At 40.2% G+C, this 20,585-nt stretch overlaps 1 protein-coding gene across 2 annotated transcripts in view; it reads right to left on the bottom strand.

Moving 5' to 3' along the window:
• The window catches only part of RNASEH2B (ribonuclease H2 subunit B), a 39,596-nt gene that overhangs the window by 15,062 nt on the left and 3,949 nt on the right, over positions 1-20,585 (bottom strand). Inside the window, exons 2-5 of one of the 2 annotated variants that reach the window (XM_021376661.1) lie at positions 12,976-13,047; positions 9,971-10,078; positions 4,771-4,847; positions 2,386-2,503 (exon numbers count right to left, since the gene is read on the bottom strand). In XM_021376661.1, coding sequence (XP_021232336.1) covers positions 2,386-2,503; positions 4,771-4,847; positions 9,971-10,078; positions 12,976-13,047 — 375 coding nt within the window. Of the gene's footprint in view, positions 1-2,385; positions 2,507-4,770; positions 4,848-9,970; positions 10,079-12,975; positions 13,048-20,585 lie in introns of both variants that reach the window. The other variant, XM_021376669.1, reaches the window with a different exon arrangement.

The following is a 20,585-nucleotide window of genomic DNA, read 5'->3' as shown; positions in this document are numbered from 1 at the left end:
GGTTTGAGAAATACAGATGGAATATAAGTGGTTCTACAATTAAATAATATGTTCAGCGATCGGGTAATCGCTATGTAGACTTGGAAGTTTCCCCGATGTATTGTTGAGCAAACTGCCTAAAGCACATTTTAACATCCATTTTCTCAGTGTTTTCCATAACTCAGAAACTCATACAGCCCCTTTTTCCTACCTTCTGGGAATACAAGCTTGGCAATATTACTTAGTTATTCTAATCAGGTAAGTTTTCTTGGCTCCTCATGTTAATCACATCAGACAAGATCACAGCACAGTTTTTGCCTTGCAAAATGAAACAAAGAGTAACACTTTGGCACTGGAGTTCATAACCTCTTCTTAAACCTGCTCTATCGTACACTTTATCCAATCTTTGAATTCATTAGCAAACAACCTGCCCCACCCAGACTTAGTGAGCTGTAACACACTCTTTCCCAAACTACTGAAGCAGGTAAATGGGAATTTAATCCAGCAAAATGAATTTTCAGTGCCCTTCAACAGTGAGGCCAGGAAAGGTGGACTTTCTACTAACTCCGTAAGTGTAAACCGTGAGTGCTCTAGGGTAAGAATTTGTTATACAGATGTTAAAAACCTTAAGATTAAATTGAAAGTGAAATAATTATGTTGTTAGCTTCTGCCAAACTGAACAGAGTTGCAGAAGACCAAACATGACAGATACTTCTTGCCCTAAAGCCCTGCTCCTTAAATGAGAAAGGGTATGTAGTGGACAAGTCTTAGCACTGGAAAAGAGTGTATTAGTCATAATATTGGTATTTTTTACAAGCAATAAAAGGGATGTGAAAATGAAACACATAGAGGGGGATTGTACAGAAAGGCGACCTTGTGCATGACAAGCGGGCAAGCCCTAATGTGTCTGTTGCATAACCACAGGTTTAGTGTTCTAAGAAATTAAAGAAATTCTGAGAACAAGCCCCAGTGTTGTTATTTTCAACCCGACCCTAATCAAGAAAAGAAGCAGTAGGTACACATACAGAGAAATCCAACATTCTCACACACAGCCAGAATGCGGATGTGTGCACAGCACTAACATCCATTTCTCCATTACGTTTCAAAACAAATTTATAACAACAACAAGTAAACAACAGTAAGTGAATGCATCTTCTTTAACAGTTAATAGCATTTGTTGGCAAAATGACCCAAACTTCAGACTAGAGTACATAATAAATTACAAAAAGCATCAGTTCAAAAACCAAAATCAAGCAGTAAAGTATCTTCACTACTATATACACTAGCAATATAGTTTAATCAAACAATGTGGTGGATAATGACTGCAAATATGATTTCAGAATAGACAGAAAGGTTAGACTAAGATATAAGATCTTGTCTACGGCAAATACTTTAAATATACATATATACTCTTTGCTGTTAAAAAGAAAACATAAATACTGCCCAAAGACAGTACTGCTGTTTGGAGGAAGTGGCCTTTCAGAAAAATAATCTCACCTTGCCCTATATTCCTATGCAGAGCTCAAGTTTGACAGGCAAGAGAATCTGAAAGCATTTTTCACCTTCTCAGACAGGTGGGCAGAATTTTAGTATCCTCTCTCTCACTCACAGTTCCTTAGCCAGCATTAGAAAAGCTGCAGGGGACAGAAACTGCCTAAAAGTTTGAAGTTAATTTCTATTGGAAGCATTTATCACCCCGTGGGAAGGCAAAGGAGGTTTTGTAGTTCAGGTGAATCTGTGTTGAAGAAGCCTTCTCAAAAATCACAACTCACCCTCAGAAAAGGGTTGCCTGCTCCCTCTGACACCAAATGTAACTTAATGCTTTTCTAAGTTTCTTTTGGAAATCCAGGACAGCACATAATTCCAACTACCTCAGTCCCAGCAAAATGTTGTAACTGTGTCACTGCCTAGATTTTCTGCTGTCTTGTTATCATTTTCAATGGAAAGCTGTCCTGCCTGAAAGTTCAAACTGATACTTATGGAGAAGTAAGAGCTCCATGTTAACTGCACATACACCACATCGTACAGGAAATACTTGAACTTGTGCATTTAAATCCTTCAGGAAAAGCTCACAGCCACATTGATGTTCTATGCAGCAATAAAGAGGTCTGGCATTTTACTTGTTAGCGGGGGACAATAATGTCTAGGAAGCCAGCTCCGATTAGTTTTTCATTTTTATGTCACTTTGCAGGAAGACTGCACAACTGTTTCAGTTACAGCAGTTACACCTCATTCACAATACTGCAAGAATGATTTCTAAGTCTAAACTTCTGTTTTTGAAGTACAGCTTCATCCTGCATACCTTGAGTGTTTGGAAAGCAAAAAACAGTACTGAAATCTATATTGTAATGAAATAGCACAAACAAACCCAGCAGTTCCTCACTCCCTCCCCTGCACTTTTTTCACCTTTTTCTTCTGTTATATGGCCTATGGATCGTTTAACATCTTCACACTTCAGTAGCAATGGGCAATATGGGTATTCTGAGTCCAGGACAACTTGATCCAGTGGCTGGAACTTTCCTTGCTGCTGAAAATACATCAAAGGGATAATAAAAGCATTATTATATTGTTAAGACATATACACATGCACATATATAGAAATACAGATGCATGTAATTGCCATAGCTTTAAAATAAAGGACTTAAAGAAGATTTACTTTGAATGGTACCACATGACATTTAGAAACTGATTACAAAGTGAACTATAAATATTTACTTCAAACCAGTAAATATCTGCTAAATGCCGAACTCTTCAACTACTGCACATAAGAGCCCAAATTTAAAATAACATGGGAGAAGCTAATGTGAAGTACAGCGAAATTTTTTTGGAAGATGACATAAGACACATTAGTCAATGTGTGCCAATAGTGTTTGAGACCAAAACCTGTTGGATTAAATCCAGTGTCATAACTTCCATTCAAATTTTGCTTTTCCTTCCATAAAGATAAATCTCAAAGGAGCAGGGCAGCTTCTGGAACATAGTATTAACCTTTCACCTCTGCAAAGTCAATTTCAGTTTGGCCACAGTATGCATATAAAGCGATTTTGGCAGCACTTAAAGAGCCCTACACATGACAGAATCATCAAACAAATCTTGCCGTTGCCAAACAATGCATAATCACTCAGCACAGTTTGGCACAACGGGCAGCCTTCCCCTTGGAAAGATCCTTTAGCGCATCAGTACAAAGACTCAGTGAGCTCTCCATCCTTGGAGAGTGTATGGTCTCAGGAGCCAAAGCTGAAATCATTACATAGGTTAGCATGAAAAAAACCACCCGGGGAAAATGCTTTCATTATTAATTAATCCTCTTACAAGGCAAACAGAGGCCTAATAAAAATAACCATATATTGTAAAATAAGATTAAAAAAAAAGCAAAACTGAACGGATTTTTATTTTTTCCAATTAAAAAGAAAAGGCACTATTATAATGGAAAAACATGAGAGGCAAAAACAAAGCTGCAATTAACAGCTTCCCCTAGATAACTTACCTGCAGAAGCTAGCTTGCGTCCAGAAGCAAGACAGCCACATTCACCTTGTGAAGCAACACAGAGCCTAAGCTAAGAAGGCCTGCTGGACAGGAGATGGCTCCAGGTATCTGGCACCATGCCTGCCTTAGGAAACCCTTAGGAAATAATGTACGTAAGAAGCAAAGGGCGGTACAGGACTACTCCCATGCACAGAAACTGCAGCGAAGGTCATCCTTTATTCAGTTTACCTCAGCACTAACCACAGACAGGGATATACTGATTCCCTAATTTACTCTTGGTGTAAAGCTTTCAAAGGGATTCTGAATTAAAACCTGGAGAAACAGATACACTATGCCCATGAAGCGACTTCTGATGGGCCACCCTCTAGCAGGAACAGATCACAGAAACACTGAACATCTTTGTGTATCCCATACTATAAATAATTTAGAAATAATTACAGAACAATAGGTTACTAATACAAATGTCTAGTAGGACTTCATTTCTTCAGCACAGAACAGTTTTTCTGCATTCTTCACTTGTAACCCAAAGCGGAGAACAGCAAGCTACCTTGAAGGACTCTCTTCTCTTTGAAGAGAGACCTCTTAGGATGCATAAAGTGAAATTAGTGCCTTCATGAAATAAAAAATAAGGATTCGTGTTTTTATTTTACTGACATTTTTTCAAAGGCAGATAATAAACTACAGAACAGCAACATTTCCTATGCCTTTTGATACACTTATGAAATTTAAGTGAAGTTTTGCAACACCCATGATAAATTGATCAACCCATTAATGTATTATCCATCTTTTGGGTACTTGCTCATCCCTTTGCTATTCAGCGATGCATCATTTCTACAAATATTATTTCTAAAAAGGCAATGTTTCCTTTCAAGTTCGAACTGTCACAGAAAAGTTTCTTCTTCCTCTTCCGCAGCATCCAAATTCATCTTTCTTTTTTCCCCCCTTTCTCAAAGTGAATCATCCACTCCTCAGGACGGGCACTAGTTTGTTTTATTATGATGACATCCACCATTTTAAATTCAAGAGTTCCAGGATAGGCTCTCACAAAAGGACAAGAGATTCTCTGCTTCTCTTACAAAGAGGAGATTATGTTTTGTTCAGGTTGCAAGCTGATTCATGGAATATACTTTACTGGCCAACAAAATAAAAAGGCTGAAAACAAAGATATGCCTAGGGTGAACATCTCTGCTGTAAATGCAAACTAAATTTCACGTAGTATGGAAGTCTCTCTTCATAAAATTAACACAGTAACAGAAATAATGTTTTCTCCTGAGAATTCCAATGAAAAAAATAAGCAGGCTTACCTCCTTGTCTGCCTTTATGAGATAATAAAGTATCAGAAATAAGGGGTCCATCGGTGTAACAAAGAGCAAGCGCCCATCTAAGGGACAGACACATAAAAGTAACTTTAGTACTACTAGGCACAGAATTAGTACTCAATCATTTTTTAGGATGCTTTTCAGGAGTGTGGTCAAGAAGAGAGGATTTTTTTTTTCCACAGTAAGCATTGCAATATTTCAGTAAAATGGGCAGGAAAATTCTATTTGTGATTTTATATTAAAAATGCAGAGAGAGCTCAATTCTCAGCCCTGCCAAATGAAAGCACAAGCTCTACTGCAGGTCTTCTGACTTGAAGTACTGTTTTCCCTTCCTCTGTGATATATTAAAAACAGCAAAATTAAAGCTGCCCTCTATTGGCAGATTTGAGTGTAAAAGAACCTTGTTTTGGGATGCTAGATAAACATCCAGCATACTCTACCCCAAACACTGGGCAAGGCAATGCCAGTTCAGAAAATACGTCGCTAAGTGTTTTATTTAAAATTACATCGTCATTTCAGAATGATGGCTTGCTCATGCTTTCTGTACAATTGTAGATAATTTGAAACAATGTAACATCAAGGAAATTCACTTATTAGATCAAATAATTGATAACACTTTAACATTAATTACCAAATCAAAAGCAAACATATATATATATTTTTGTTTCAATTCACACGATTAAAATTAAAGAAAGAAAATCCTACTGGAACAGCTTTAAACTAAGATAAAACAGGGTGGCAACAAAGTCGTTGGTCAAAGCTGACAATCTAACGTCTGTAAAATTAAGATGATGCAATGTGGGCAGTCTCTACATCTGCATAGCCAAATTAGCTTGGGGATCCAGTTCACATTTATTTCTAAGCTAATTTCAATTTTTTTCTGTCCAGAGGGAGTATCAAGGACATGGCTATTTGTTATAGGGCTACTTCCACAGCTTCTGACAAGCCTCAAGGATACTAAACGACATGTAGGCTGGAGCAGTGAGCTCTTACACTATATTCTGTTGTCTTCCTTCTGAAATTCTGTACTCAAAACCTAAGCCTAAAGGTACCAGCCTTGAAACATGGCTCTAGTGCTCAGCATGAATCAAATGAGACAAAACAAATATAAGGCATCAAAATGATACAGATCAATCCAAGCAAGTAAAGCCAAAGCATTCACGGCCATAATATTTTTCCAAGTATGGCACTGCCAGGTCCCTGGAAAAATACTACCCAGGTCACAAGGGAATACATTTCCCTGACAAGAAGCAGGGAAAAACAGTTCTTAATCCCAACTCTGCAACTACTAGCAAAGAAAGTACCAAGACTACTTACTCACAAACCTGGAATTTTTGATACTAAGATTGGAGGAAAAAATGCTATTGCCCTTCTTAAAGCTTCCATTTAAAAGCTTTCATCTGTACCTCCATGAAAAATTATTTTTATTTGTTCTATGGAGTTCTGACTAACTGTAGATGTTTGAAGACATCACAGAATCATAGAATGGTTTGGCTTGGAAGGGACCATTAAGATCATCTAGTTCCACCCCCCTGCCATAGGCAGGGACACTTCCCTCTAGACAGGGACACCTCCCTCTAGACCAGGCTGCTTAAAGCCCCATCCAGCCTGGCCTCAAATGCTTCCAGGGAGGGGGCATCCACAGCCTTGCTGGGTAACCTGTTCCAGTGTCTCATCACTCACACAGTAAAGAATTTCTTCCTAATATCCAGTGTTCCAGCCCTCTGATCATCTTTGTAGCCCTCCTCTGGACTGGCTCCAACAGTGCCATGTCCTTCTTGTGCTGAGGGCCCCAGAACTGGACACAGTACTCCAGGTGGGGTCTCATGAGAACAAAGGGGCAGAATCACCTCCCTCAGCCCACTGGTCACACTTCTCTTGATGCAACCCATGATATGGTTGGCCTTCTGGACAGCAATCGTACATTGCCTGCTCATGTTGAATCTTTCATCAACAGACACTCCTAAATCCTTCTCCTCAGGGCCGCTCTCAAGCCATTCTCCTCCTAACCTGTATCTATGCACGGGAGTGCCTCGAGCCAGGAGCAGAACCTTGCACTTGACTATGTTGCGCTTCATGAGGTTGGCATGGGCCCACCTCAAAATACCTGTCCAGGCCCCTCTGGATGGCATCCTTACCCTCTAGTGTGTCAACTGTACCACTCAGCTTCGTGCTGTCTGCAAATGCACTGAGGTTACACTCAATCCCACTGCTCATGTCGCCTACAAAGATGTTAAGTAACACTGATCCCAACACCAATCCCTGAGGAACACCTCTCATCACCAGTCTCCACTTGAACACTGAGCTGTTAATCACAACTCTCTGAGTGCGACCATGCAGCCAATTCCTTATCCAGCAAGTGGTCCATCCATCAAATCCATTCTTCTTCATTTTGGCAACTAAGATGTCATGCAGAACAGTGTCAAATGCTTTGCACAAGTCCAGGTAGATGATGTCAGTTGCTCTTCCTTTATCCACTGATGCTCCAACTCCATCATAAAAGGCCACCAAGTTTGTCAGGAATGACTTGCCCTTGGTGAAGCCATGATGGTTACCACCAGTCACCTCATCTTTATTTTCCATGTGCCTTAGTAGGGTCCTCAGGAGAATCTACTCCATGATCTTGCCAGGCACATAGGTGAGACTGTAGTTTCCTGGAGCTTCTTTTTCTCCCTTCTTGAAAATGGGGGTTATGCATCCCCTTTTCCAGTCAGTGGGAACTTCACCAGACTCCCGTGACCTTTCAAATATGATGGACAGCGGCTTGGCAACTTGATCTGCCCATTCCTTCAGAACCCGTGGATGGATCTCATTGGGTCTCATGGACTCGTGCACCTTCAGCTCCTTTAGATGGTCTCGAGCCCGATCTTTACTTACAGTGAGCAGATCTTCCTTCTCCCAGTTCTTACCTTTGCTTTCTGCAGCTTGGGCAGTGTGGCTAGAGCCCTTGTCGGTGAAGACTGAGGCAAAGAAGTCATTAAGCACCTCAGCTTTCCCCGTATCCCTCGTGACCAGGTCTCCAGTTTCCTTCTGGAGAGGGCCCATGTCTTCCCTGGACTTCCTTTTATCACTGATATACCTGTAGAATTTCTTGTTTCCCCCTTATGTCCCTGGCTAGATTTAATTTTGTCTGGGTTTTAGCTTTCCTAACCTGATCCCTTCTTTTTAGTCCTCCCAGGTAGCCCATTCCTGCTTCTACTCCCTAAGTCTTTCTTTTTGCACTGAAGTAAGTCCAGGAGCTCCTTGTTGGTCCACAGAGCCCTCATGGCATTCTTGCCTGCATTTCTTTTTCTTGAGATGCACTGCTTCTGGGGTTGGAGGAGATAGTCCTTGAACACTGACCAGCTTTCTTGGGCCCCTCTTCCTTCCAAGGCTTTATCCCATGACACCGTGCCAAGCAGTTCCTGAAGAGTTTGAAGTCTGCTCTCCTGAAATCCAGAGTAGCAGGCTTGCAGTGCCCCCTCTTTGACACCCTAAAGATCTTGAACTCCACCATTCTGTGGTCACTGCAGCAAAGGCTGCCCTTGAGCTTCGCATTACTCACCAGCCCGTTGTTGTTGGTAAGGACAAGGTCCAGCATAGTACCTCTTCTCATGGGTTCACATATCACTTAGAAGAGGAAGCAATCACCAACAGATTCCAGGAACTTCTTCAATTTCTGGCGCCCTGCTGTGTTGCCCCTCCAACAGATACCAGGGTGGTCCCCCATGAGGACCGTGTTTTGTGAACGTGAAGCTGCTCCTATCTGTTTACAGAGGGTCTCATCCACTTGGTCTTCCTGGTTGAGCAGACCCCCACTATGATGTCTCCTTCTCTGCCTTCCCTTTGACCTTAACCCACAAGCTCTCTGTCAGCACCTTATCTATCCCCAGATGGAGCTCCATGGACTCCAGCTGGTCATTGATGTAGAGGGCAACACCCCCCTGCCATTCTCCCCTGCCTGTCTTTCCTAAAGAGTTTATACCCATCTATTCTTACATTCCAGTTATGTCCTTCTCAGCAGATAATGAGATGATTTGCTTTTAATTGCAAACACACAGCTTTTCTGTGTCGTTCTTCACCTGACTATTTCAGATATGCAGCAGCCCAATTCCATTCAGGAAAATTTTTTCCCCTTTTATATTAAAAAAATAATAATAAAAACGAGGCAATTACTCCTTAAGGCAATTGTTTCCCAAGGGCCAAAGTAGAGGTTACAAAGGGAGGGGGAGAATACAGTTTGGACATAACTGGGAGCAGGAAGCAGACCCAGTCTTTTGGCTCATCCCCAGAGGGAATAAGGGAAATCTCAAAGACATACAGCTTTCATTGCTATATGCACCTGCAAGGTACATTTAAATGTTAACACACATTTGGGATATTGCCATTAAAGAAGGTATATGTCTGGTGGGGTCACTTTATTATTAGAAATGGTCTTTTTTCTAGTTTTAAACAGACAAAAAGGACACACCTTCATCTCCTGAATTGATACTAATTACATAGTCTATGGAAATCCTGGGAGAGAAACACTACTCTAGGGACATCCTTACTGAGAAAGGATTGTTAAAGCCATCACAAGTGGTTACACAAACTTCTTTCTCATTTTCAGAAAGATGAGCCAAGATCAGAGACTATGATGCTACAGACGAGGTCACTCAGACACAGCACTGAAATGGCACCTTCAGACAGCAGGCTTATCCCAGGATCAAGGCACTTACAGAGAAGACTACAGAGGTAATTAAAAGAAAACCAGATCAAACCACATTCCAATGCTTGGAGTTCTGCTTAGCATTGCTTTGCTCAGCTAGCTCAGGCTTTCCAACCCTTTTTCCCTTCAAAAGGATAAGAAATATTTTACTTACACCAAGGACCCTCTGGTCTGACTGACAAGGAAAACTAAGTATTTTACGGCATTTTAGTTTAAGTACAACTGAACGACTCCCCCATCTCACCATATCCTTCCTCAAAGACAAATGAACATCTGTCTAATTGAGGTTGCCAAAGGCAGCCCTTTAAAAAGCAACCACAAAGCCCCTAGCCCTGCTTAAATCCAGATGGCAAATGAGTGTGTCAGAAGGTGGGGATGTGATGCAGCATGTCTCAAACAACTAAGAGAAACACCTGTAAATTTAATAGCAGGAAGAGAGAAGGTCCCTTTGTATGAACATTAGTTACAGCTGGGGGAAGGGTACATAACATTACTCACCTTGTTGAACAGTCTCACCTATAAACCAGGAACGATATTCCTCATGAAAAGCTTTTACTTCAAACAGCTGCTGTGCACCACTATTGAATAAGTAAAGGGTTGCTTCCCCTGTTGAAAAAGAAATCTGGTTTGTGTTTGTAAGCTTTCACAAAAATCAAAAGAATACCCAATACATCTGAAGAATGTCCCTTATATACATACACACACAAGCATACACACATTCTACATAAACTCACTACAAAGAAAGCTCAGACAAAGAAAACTATTATATACAGATGTTTGTTTACCAGCTCTATAAACCAAACTGAATTTGAATCAATAAATAAGATGTGTGAATAGTTCATCTTACAACTCAAAGCCTTTGATCCAAACCCAAATCAAAATCACACAAGAAATTACTTTCTGTCTGTACTGAAGGGGGAAGGTGGAAACCCAGAAAATTTCCCTGCCTTCTCTCATGCTTGTCTCCAAGATATCACATGTAAGGTTAGGGGAACAAAACACTCAAACCTTCAAATGACAATGTGATACCCTTTTTTGTGTATCAGAACAGAGAGCAGTAACTCAGTATGAGTAGACAAGTAAGGTGAACAAGAGAATATTGACAGTTTGAAAAGGCAAGCTTTATTTTAGGCCGCTCCACAGCACAACTCTGCTGTTTCATGTTAGTTTGGGGTTCTAATGAGAGAATGACAAATATGTCACAAACAAGATTGGCATTTTCTGTGTCCAAATCAGGAAGTCACTGGAACTGCAGAAGGAGCCACTGATGTTCAGCTACTTGAGTCTGCAGGCTGGATTAGTCCTGTCATCTTCAAGAGGCTACATCAACTATGGCAGTCCTGGCTCAAAATACGGTAATTGCAAAGCAGCACTGACTTGCAGATCATGGGCTAGCTCATAAAAAGTGCCAGTGCAAGCCCTTGCAACCTGATGTCAGCACTGCTGTTTTCAGCCTGGACAGATCCCCAGGTCTTACTCAAGGAAGGTGAGCTAAAACAGGCAGATGCATCTTTTCCCAAAAACGACCAATGGTGTTTTTCCCCCCCTTTCTCCAAAAGGCTGACAGGATGTTTAGCCTCACCTAAGGTTACAGTTTCTGTTCTCCGACAAACGCTTTTCTTTTGGATACAGGAGGAATTGAACAGCACGTACAAGGGAGAGCAGAGATACCCATCATGATTCTCAACAAGGGTCTACATCATAGTTTGATCCGCATCAGACATCAAGACTAATCACAGAAGAACTTGTTACACAACTTAAAGACTCCTACCAGTGAATGAACCAGACAAACATGGTAGAGAGCAAGGAAATGTTGTGAAATGGACCATTTCTATTGCCTAACTTCAGTTCCTTATTTTACCTGCTTATGTTGAAAGGGCAGGCACCACACGTTATCAGCACTATCATTAGAGAGATTCTCCAGTGGATAGAGAGAGAACCCAGGAAGCTTTGCTCCTAACTTTATCACTTCAATTAGTTGCTTAAGTTTGTACTATGAGCATTCCCCTTGTTTTAGTTCAGAATTTTGAAAAATGCTTCTTGTCGTACTTCTGAATTACAAGCTGAAACTCTACTTTATAGTGTTTGTATACGACAGAAACGTTGTCCTTTTTACCTGCCTATAAAAAGGATCGTGCACACTTTTATTAAATAAAGTGGTTAGCACAAATATCCGTTGTGTGTTGAATCTTTCAATGGCTATTTATACAATATTAGTCAACAACAATTTGTCTATTAGACCCAAACATAAGCGAAAGACATTGTCAGGAGTTCTCAGCCCTTCCATTTTCAAATACTATACTTATACGCTACTTCACTGAAAGTTTATTCAGGTCTATAAATAAGCTTCTGTAAATTCTGAAGGAACACACCCAGGCTTTTGGTCAAATCATTGTACTTTTGGTTTTTCCCAGAAACCTTTCCCAAGATCTCATATTCTTCAAGTTAAATCAATCTCTTCTTCCACAGAGAAAAGCAAATTAATACGTGTGCTTTTTAAAACATAATAAATTACAAGACAACATAATAAAACAGGTGGAAAATGTCTGTGGCTTTATATTCTCAAAGTAAATCTGAGCAATCAAAAAACGGGTATCACGATGGGGATAAATGATTTCACATTCTGTATCTATTGTTTTTACATTACTCTTTCAGGAAGACTTAGAAGTGAGTATACCATGTATAAAAGTGTACCTGAAGACTTCAGTTACAAATACATAAATACAAATAGTGAATTTCAAAATAAAAACACATAACTTAGAAATCAAATGAGATTGTGAAAAAGAAAAAGATTATGAACTGTGTCTTCAAACAAAACACATTAACCCTAACCAAGGCTCGCTGCAAGTTCCTGTTGCTGTATCTCATACTGCAAACATTACATTACTCATACATTAATAACAGATCCTTGACAAAAGGGCAATCTGATGAGAAGAAAGTAACTATTTGTGGGATTGTGGTGTGATTATATCACCTGCATTTGCTGGTCTTCCCAATGTATTTTGAATTCAAAGTGCCACATCATCTATTAATAAGAAAAGAGATACCCCTGCTTGGACCAAGGAAAGAAGAAGATTAGATTTAAAAATGAAAAGACTCAGAAAGCTTGGTAAGTATAATTGAATCACTTTTCTGACTCTGCCTGTTTATTTTACAGCATAAGATGAATGGTATGAAACCTAAATTTGGATTAAAAAGAAGCCAAAGTTCAACACCCAACACTGCAAGTTCCCCAAATTGAATGCACTTAAAAACACAACTTAAATTACAATTCTTTTTTGTGCTGCCAGTAATCCTGATGAATAAACAGTTCAACCAATTAAAATTATAAAAGAAATCCTAAATGTTTGCACAGCATTAACTATCTGGCATCAACAGCAATATCTTTGGCACATAAGACTTACATTATCATCACTATTTCAGCTCGCAAAATATGAATAGTTTGGTGGTGGAGGGAATCAACCAGAGCATTAACAGGCTCATGTCACAATTCCAAAACTTGCCTGTGCTTGGACTGCGTAGTTTTGTAAACATAGGTTCGCTGTCAGGTGTCTTAGGGGGGTCAGTAGCAACCTCTGTGGAGGGAAAGGAAAATGTTATAAACTTTTGAACTGTGAAGCATTTCACGTTCCGCCATGCTTCTCCAAGACATTAAGAATTAATTGGATTGACACTTTTTGAAAGCTCATGTATTTTCTGCCTAAAAAGTTACATGCCTTAGCCCAAATCCATCCTACCTGATCAAGGCACCTAAATTGTGATTCCAGACTTCTGGCACTGTTTGCCACAGAAAAGATACACACCTGGGGATGATTTAGATTTTGAAAACCACTTCCCCTCACAGAGCCTCAGGCAACAGAACTCCTAAGCTTGGTATCTCAGTTAAGAGAAATGAACTGATGTGTTGCCCTAGTTAGTCTCAAAGATGATTGGAACACTTAGGTAAGTTAGGCAAAGCACTGTGAGGATGTAAAAAACGCACAAGGTAAAATAATTGTAGGAAGAAACAGCGGTCTTCTAAAGCGTTCAGGAATTTTCAGATTATTCAGGAATATGAGGCAGGAATTGTCTGAGTGGTCGTTACTTGTGTGAAAAATATGCACACTTGCTTATCTGTTGTATATAATCTTAAAAAACAAAGAGCGCGTTTAATTCTCCACAAAGGAAAAAGAAGCTGAGAAAATATAGCACTTCTGGCTTAGCCTCCTGACGGTTGTTCTCTTTTTTGTGTATTTAAGCAAAAATAGTCAGACAAAAAACAGAGCTGCAAAAGTACAATTTCTATGTGAAATTAAAAAAAAAAAAAAGGAAACAGCTCCCATAAGGATGCTTATTCAAGCTTGAAAACCATCTTTAAGGATCCCTAGTTAATTACATTCTATCTAAGTTCTTTTCGTAGGGAAAGTCTAACTTATATTTATGAAAACAACTTCCCACATCTGAGTGAAGAGCAACATGACAGCATCATCTTTCTTAGCTTGCAGACTGCCAGTTCAGTCCCAGTTCCTCTCATAAAGGCATTCATCAGAGCAAGGAAAATAACTAAAGCATTTCACATGCATAACTAGCATCCAGACCCTGGAGAACAGGCTCCTGCTTGGGTTATGGGGCTGCTGCTGAAAGAGGAGAGAAGCAGCAGAGGTGGGCTGCACAACTACTCCCAAGGGAGGCTGCTGGAGGGAACAGAAGTGTGACATTGTCCTTCCCTTTTTGGTAGTATTTGGGAGGTTTACTGACACTGAGACTACATAGCTGTTCTCTATGACAAACAAGGAAGTAGGAAGCCCAAATGCATTCAGAAATAGCCACCCCCTCTGACTGAAAGCCATTCCCCAATACCTCAGGGAAGAACAGGTGGGTGGACTTCTCATAGGCAGTTCCCAGGTACCTCTGTGGCAAAAAAAAAAAACAAAAACAAAAACAAAAAAACCCCAAACAAACAACTCATCTTTCACATGTACTCCTGGGTACTCAGCTGTGCCCCAAACAGAAATTGCCCAGATGAAGCCACAAGCAGGGCTTAAAAACCATGTCTTTATTGGTTTGTTCGTTTTTCAAGTATATTCTGTGGTAAAGTATTGGAAGATAACGGTTCTTAAAGGTGTTTGAAGAATTTACAGCCGTTTTCTTCCCCTGAATTTTCAGTTGAGTCTTCAGGTAGCTCGAAAAAGTGCTTGAAAAAGTTTCAGTATAAGTTGGGACGTTTTTAATGGAAAAAAAAAGTCCATATTTGCTAACCAGACTTACTTCATATGCTGATACATAAACACACACGGTTGTCAAGCTACATTTGTCCTGGCAAAGGAGAACTTCAAATTTCTATAGCTGTGTATATTTCATTTTTTGACCACAGTTTAACATTGCTGTATTTTTTGTTACTTTTTAAAACACTGCCATGATTAATGACAGTGAAAGAAACACGCTGCATGTGTTTACTTTGATGTGTTTCATAGGAACATGTTAAAATATACACACCAAATATGAGCTTCAAAATCTAAAACATAAAGCAAAACAAAACAAAACAAAAAAAAATAAAGGAATTTTTAGCGCTCACTTGCTCCGCTTTCTTCATGAGTAGATTTATGAGCACTGGGAACACGTCCAGCTGAGCCCTAGTTGCATCTTGTAGAACGTGAACAATTAAGCAGACAACCCTTCCTAATGTAGCTGTTTTTAATGAAGTCTGCGTCTTTATTCAGTTGACGTGTTCGTTCTCCAGCTTTCTAACACCAAGTGCATGTTCTGTCCTCGCTGAGATGCCCGCACGTAGGGAGCTCAGCTACAAACCCATGGGCTGCAGTGCTGGCCCCCGCGCCTCCTGGCCACGTTCTGCCCCCCCCATCTCACGTAGCACCACCCAGAAGGGACGCACAAAGGGAAAGAGGGGGCAAAGGAGAAAGTGGTTTCTCCAAGCTTCTTGTACCTTGGGTTTCTTCTAACTGTATTCAATGCTCTGCTTCCAGGGCCAGATGAAGTATCTTTCTGTTACAGGTTGGTTCTACTAGATGTCAAGTTGGCAGATAAAAAAGAGGAATTTGGGAGGACGCCTGCTTGGAAAACTGGATGCGATATTAACGTGGCCTTATGGGCGAAGAAGGCCCTATTTATCTGAATTTAAACACTTAATGACTAGGAAAATGCTGAGCAAGGGATTTTTGAAGTTAGGTGTCCAAAGCCTTTCTGGTGTGTGTTCTGGCCTTCAGCCAGGAAAGGTAACCGGATTTCTTTAATGTCATTACATTTATCAGGCCTTGTGTTTGGGTAAGGATCTCTTATAGCTGAATAAACAGACTTCTTAGAAAGTGGTTCTGAAGACATTTTCTAGCAAAACCAAGAGTTAAACTAGGTTTTTTCATTTTTAAGATTCACAATCAGACAAAAAATAAGCAGCCCAAATGGACACTACAAGAAGAGCTTTTTTGTTAAATTCCAATAGAAAACGACAGATGAACATCACTGCTCTTAATGGCAACTTTTTCTGCAGCTCAGCTGAGACACTTGTTCATGGAACGGAGTAACAAGTGAGAGGGATCACACCTTTCTGACTGTTATGCTCTCCCCCAAGCATTGGGCAGCGTTCAACTGCAGGCAGCACACAGCTGTACAGTGCAGCTCCCCAGCAGGTGTGTCAACACAGCACGCCTCTCTCCTAGGACAAGTTTCACTGCAAGGGTACAACGAATGGATACTAGAGTACAGAGGGACCAATCAATCCTGTCCCAGTGAAAAAGCAAGCCACTCCCTAAGCTGCCAGGGAAGACAGACAGGCAGACCTGAGAGGGGACAGGGAAGACAGACAGGCTGCCATGAGGCAGCCAGCCCACCTCAATCCTGTCTCATGCCTTGGGTGTCCCCAGCACAGTCACCATCAGCCCTACAGAAACAAGACAGGAGCAACACCACAGCAAGGAGTTCAGAGATGAGCACGGTGCAGGACAACCAAATGCCAACACTAGGCTGCTAAGTAGGCATGCTTTGCTGAAGTTTCAGCCTACTGTGCATTCACCAAGCTGCACAAAGCCCACCTAAAGGCGTGGGTGATACATCCACCAGTGGTACTGGAGCTCACGGAGAGAACCTCAGAATCCCGAAGCTGAGCTAAGGGGACTGTAAAAGCTTCATAGCAGCTTTCCACTACACAGAAAGAGAAAAGCCTATTGTATTTCGTGGAGGTCAGACATGCAACCAGGCAAATTCTATAAAACGTATAAACAGAACAAAGTGAAAACGAACCAGCTAAGGATTTTTGGAAATAATTCATTCCACAATGGATTGATATGAGGCATTAATGAATCTGACCATTAAAAAAAAGAAAAGGTTGCTGGTACTGCAACATGAATGAACTGGAAAAGAACATAAAACTCCCACTAAGATCTATGAAACTGTCACAGATGATGCAAGGTCTGTTCACCTTTTTTCAAAAACTGCTTATAGATACTATATATAACAGACTAATATCAAGTTATATGGAATTCCCATGCAAAAAGCTGCCAGCCAAGCAAGCAAAAGGCTGTAAATATCTGTCAATTGCGTAAGAGGAAAAAACCCTCCACCACCACCCTACAAAAAACAGGATCATTTAATAGTCTGGAATTATAAAGTTAAGATTTCATTTAAAAACAGATATTAAACCATACGTCACCTACACGAGTCTTTTCCATTCCCTTCTCAACTCTGAGTCATGCAAAAAAGGTGTGTCAGATGGAGACATGATGGAACTCATTTAATGGACATTTTATGGAATACTGAACTATGTGGTCTAGAGGTGCAAATATGTTAGATCTAATAACTCTTTTATTTATGTTCTTTCTAGAATCAGTCAACCCTGAAGTAAATGGTTTTAATTCAGTAGCTGTGCTAATGGTACATGAGTCAAGTCCTCTGTTCTGCAGCACACCTTGAAAAAAGCCCAACAAAAAATAATCCAGTACCTTGTATCATTCTAACTTTTAATATTTTTCAAGTTTCAAGGTAATTATGTATTAGCATAATGAATAAATTCAGGTATGCATTGACTGAGGATGCAGTTCTATAAATGGCTTCAAATGACCAAAATTCACAGGTCACTAAAAAATGCAGTCCCGAGTTCCTCACCTCTGTTGCTTTCTTTCCACTAAACCCAGCAATTCAGTGGCCACATGGCAATCCAGCTCAGTTTGCTGATCCATCTGAGAAAAAAACATTCATTTTCACCCAGATCAGCAAACTACTGCCACTCACCATATGGTTGGTTACATGTAGGAAAGAACCTGTGGCAGCAGCAGGCGATAAAGAAAATAACCTATCTGTTCTGTGTGTGACAATGGACTCTTCAATTAGTTTAAGCGTACCAGAAAACTAGATTGTATGTGATTTACAGAGGTGAGAACAAGAGAACAGCCACAAGACATCACTGTGCCCCTGGCTGACAGTGCTCTAGAAGAATGCTACACAGAACACAGCTCCATCACCTCTGCCAACAGCCACTCCCCCACGTGCTCGCACAGAAGACAGAGCTTCCCATGAGAACCTACTTGATTTTTGGAAATCTTACTTTGGTCTTTACTCAGTTATGATAGTCTGGTATTACCTCACCCTCTTATCCTCCTGACCATACAAAGTACTGGCTTCAACAAGGAGACTTCTGCAATGCCTATTATAAGAGCTAGAACAGCAATCTGTTTGGTAATCGCAACGTTTATTATCTGGTGCCTTAAGCAAATAGCATTTAAGGTGGTCTAACTGACAACCCCTTATAGTCTATCTGGCTCCCACTTCACCTGGAAACATTACAAGAAAAAGGTTTACTGAGATACAAAAAATGTCACTAACTTTCTATCCTGAATAAAACTTCAAACAGAAATGCTTGAGTATCTTGTGCCCCAGCACACAGACAAGCAACTGCGCTGAACAGTAAGACCACACTTAAGAACAGCCTTTAGCTTTGCCCTACGCTGTCACAGTTCGCTTCTGAACTCAAAACCACGTGCTCATGGACTCACTGGCAATAATGGGGAGTACTAACTCGGCTGTCCCTGAAATAGAGATGCTGGGCAGATCATGCAGAGAGGTTGGAGCTGGATGAAGAAATCAATCTTGAGAAGTTCAAGAACAGGTTATCACTTGAAAGGCTAAAAACTTCAGACTTCCCATCTCAATATTTATAGGGTCAACACTGGTGCAGCTGTATTACTGGCTGAATCAGCCCTATTCCCATGTGCAGAGAGGCCTAAGTTGGCATATGTCGGTCTCTTCCAAGCCAGATGGCAGAAAGCAGAAGTAGGAGATGGTGTTACACATTAAAACATCTCTTTTCAGTGCTTTTATTTGCTATGCTTCCTTCTGGCTCCTTAGCTTGCCAGTTTTATCTCCTTTATACACAGCTGAGCTCAGTATGCATTTTAAGAGATGTAAGAAACAGCGCAAATTACCTGCAGGCAAAGGGCTTCGTTCAAGAGATGCAAATGCCAGTTTAGGGGGAGCTTAAAAAAAATATGCCCGAAGAGTCCTAAAATATGCATATTCACACTCATTTTATTAAGTAGGTATAAATATGTGCACATATATTTACATAATCTTTCTTACATTTTAAGTCAGATACTTAAAAATACACATTTTTAATTGTAAGCACTATTTCCAAATTCTTTCCCTAAATTATTCTGGAAGCACTAATGTTCAACTAGCCCACCCAATTCTGACATTTGCTACAACTTCTGAATCAAGCTTTCCAACAGCACAGCACTGCAGTCTGTTTTGTAGCAGATGCTTCAAACAATTCTTTTCACGTTAAATAAAAGCACGTATCAAAGTGTTTTTAAACACAAGGTGTGAGAACGGTGAAGAAAAATTATGAAAACTGCCTACATCAGATTTTAATGCAAACTACATTTATGCATTATACGAAAAGCTTCTTTTGATATGACATCTTCTCTCAATATGACCCCAAATTTTCAAGTAAAATGCTTCTTCTGTTGTTGCGTGTTGACAAAAGTTCCTCGGTCTCATTTGAAAGAAAGGATTAATTTAATGCATGCTGATGCCCTATGGTTTGGCATCACAGTTCATTTATTTCTGCCTCCATTTGACTTTTGGCATATGAAATTTGTTCAAAAAACTTGCCAAGCTTCATGTGAAACCGCTCCTTTTACTTAAAAATAAGTAATTCCTAAAAATAATAGGATTGTTAAAATCCCTCCCTTCGTGCAATCCTTCCAGCGCCACTAAAATAGCAGTTCTCATAAAACAATAAAAAAGTTAATCAATTTGCTGTTTAAGAAAACAACAGAATGGAAAAAAATGTAGTAATCTAAACTTGTCTACTTCAGAAAAAGAAAGGTTGAACTTAATCATCAGCTTGCAGCTAACCCCTACTTCTTTTACTAATACAGAACAAATTAAATGCAGCAGTCTTAACTTCAGGTGTACAGAGGAACATCAGACTTAGGAAACCATTCTCATATGCTGACCTCTTTGCTAAAGCCAGTGGAGGATATAAATATATCAGTTCTGAGATAACACTTCCCCCTGTGAAACTGTCCTTCACACCCACCCTGTTCAGCAGCTGGTGCGTGTGTTTGGCTGCTACTGGTAAGACCAGTTTGAAGCCTTTATATAAGAAAGCTGTTTTGTTATACTGAGCCTAGCTCAGATCTGTCACACAATGGCATTTGGGTCTTAAAGATCCTTACTCTTACAAACCTACAATTGGATGAGGTCTCAGTATTATTTCTTTTTCCAACAAAAATAATTTCTAGTTCTTATGATTTTCAGAGAAAATGTTGACAATAGGCTCTGCAAAGCAAGCAGAAATATCCTATACACATACTTACAAAACCCCTCTGATTCAGGCGGTACGATTTAAAAAAAAAAAAAAAAAAACAACTACAAACCAAGAAACATGAATACTCAGTAAACAGACAGAATCTCTTCCATATCATTAGCAACATCCTGGCTGGGAGGTAGATGGGTTCTAAACCTCAGGAGCCACTTTGTTTCCCTTGCACCTATTTGATAGCTAAACCAGTGTAAGAGGAAGCTGTATACAAAGCACTACACTCTCAAGGGCAAGGGGGAGAAGCAGACACATACATAACATCCCAGGCTATCCAAATACTGTTAGAAATGCAGAAGGGCA

The sequence above is a fragment of the Numida meleagris genome, chromosome 1 (genome assembly GCF_002078875.1).
Source record: "Numida meleagris isolate 19003 breed g44 Domestic line chromosome 1, NumMel1.0, whole genome shotgun sequence".
NCBI lineage: Eukaryota > Metazoa > Chordata > Aves > Galliformes > Numididae > Numida > Numida meleagris.
The sequence above is the reverse complement of the archived record's forward strand: the minus strand, read 5'-3'. Positions and strand labels throughout refer to the sequence as shown.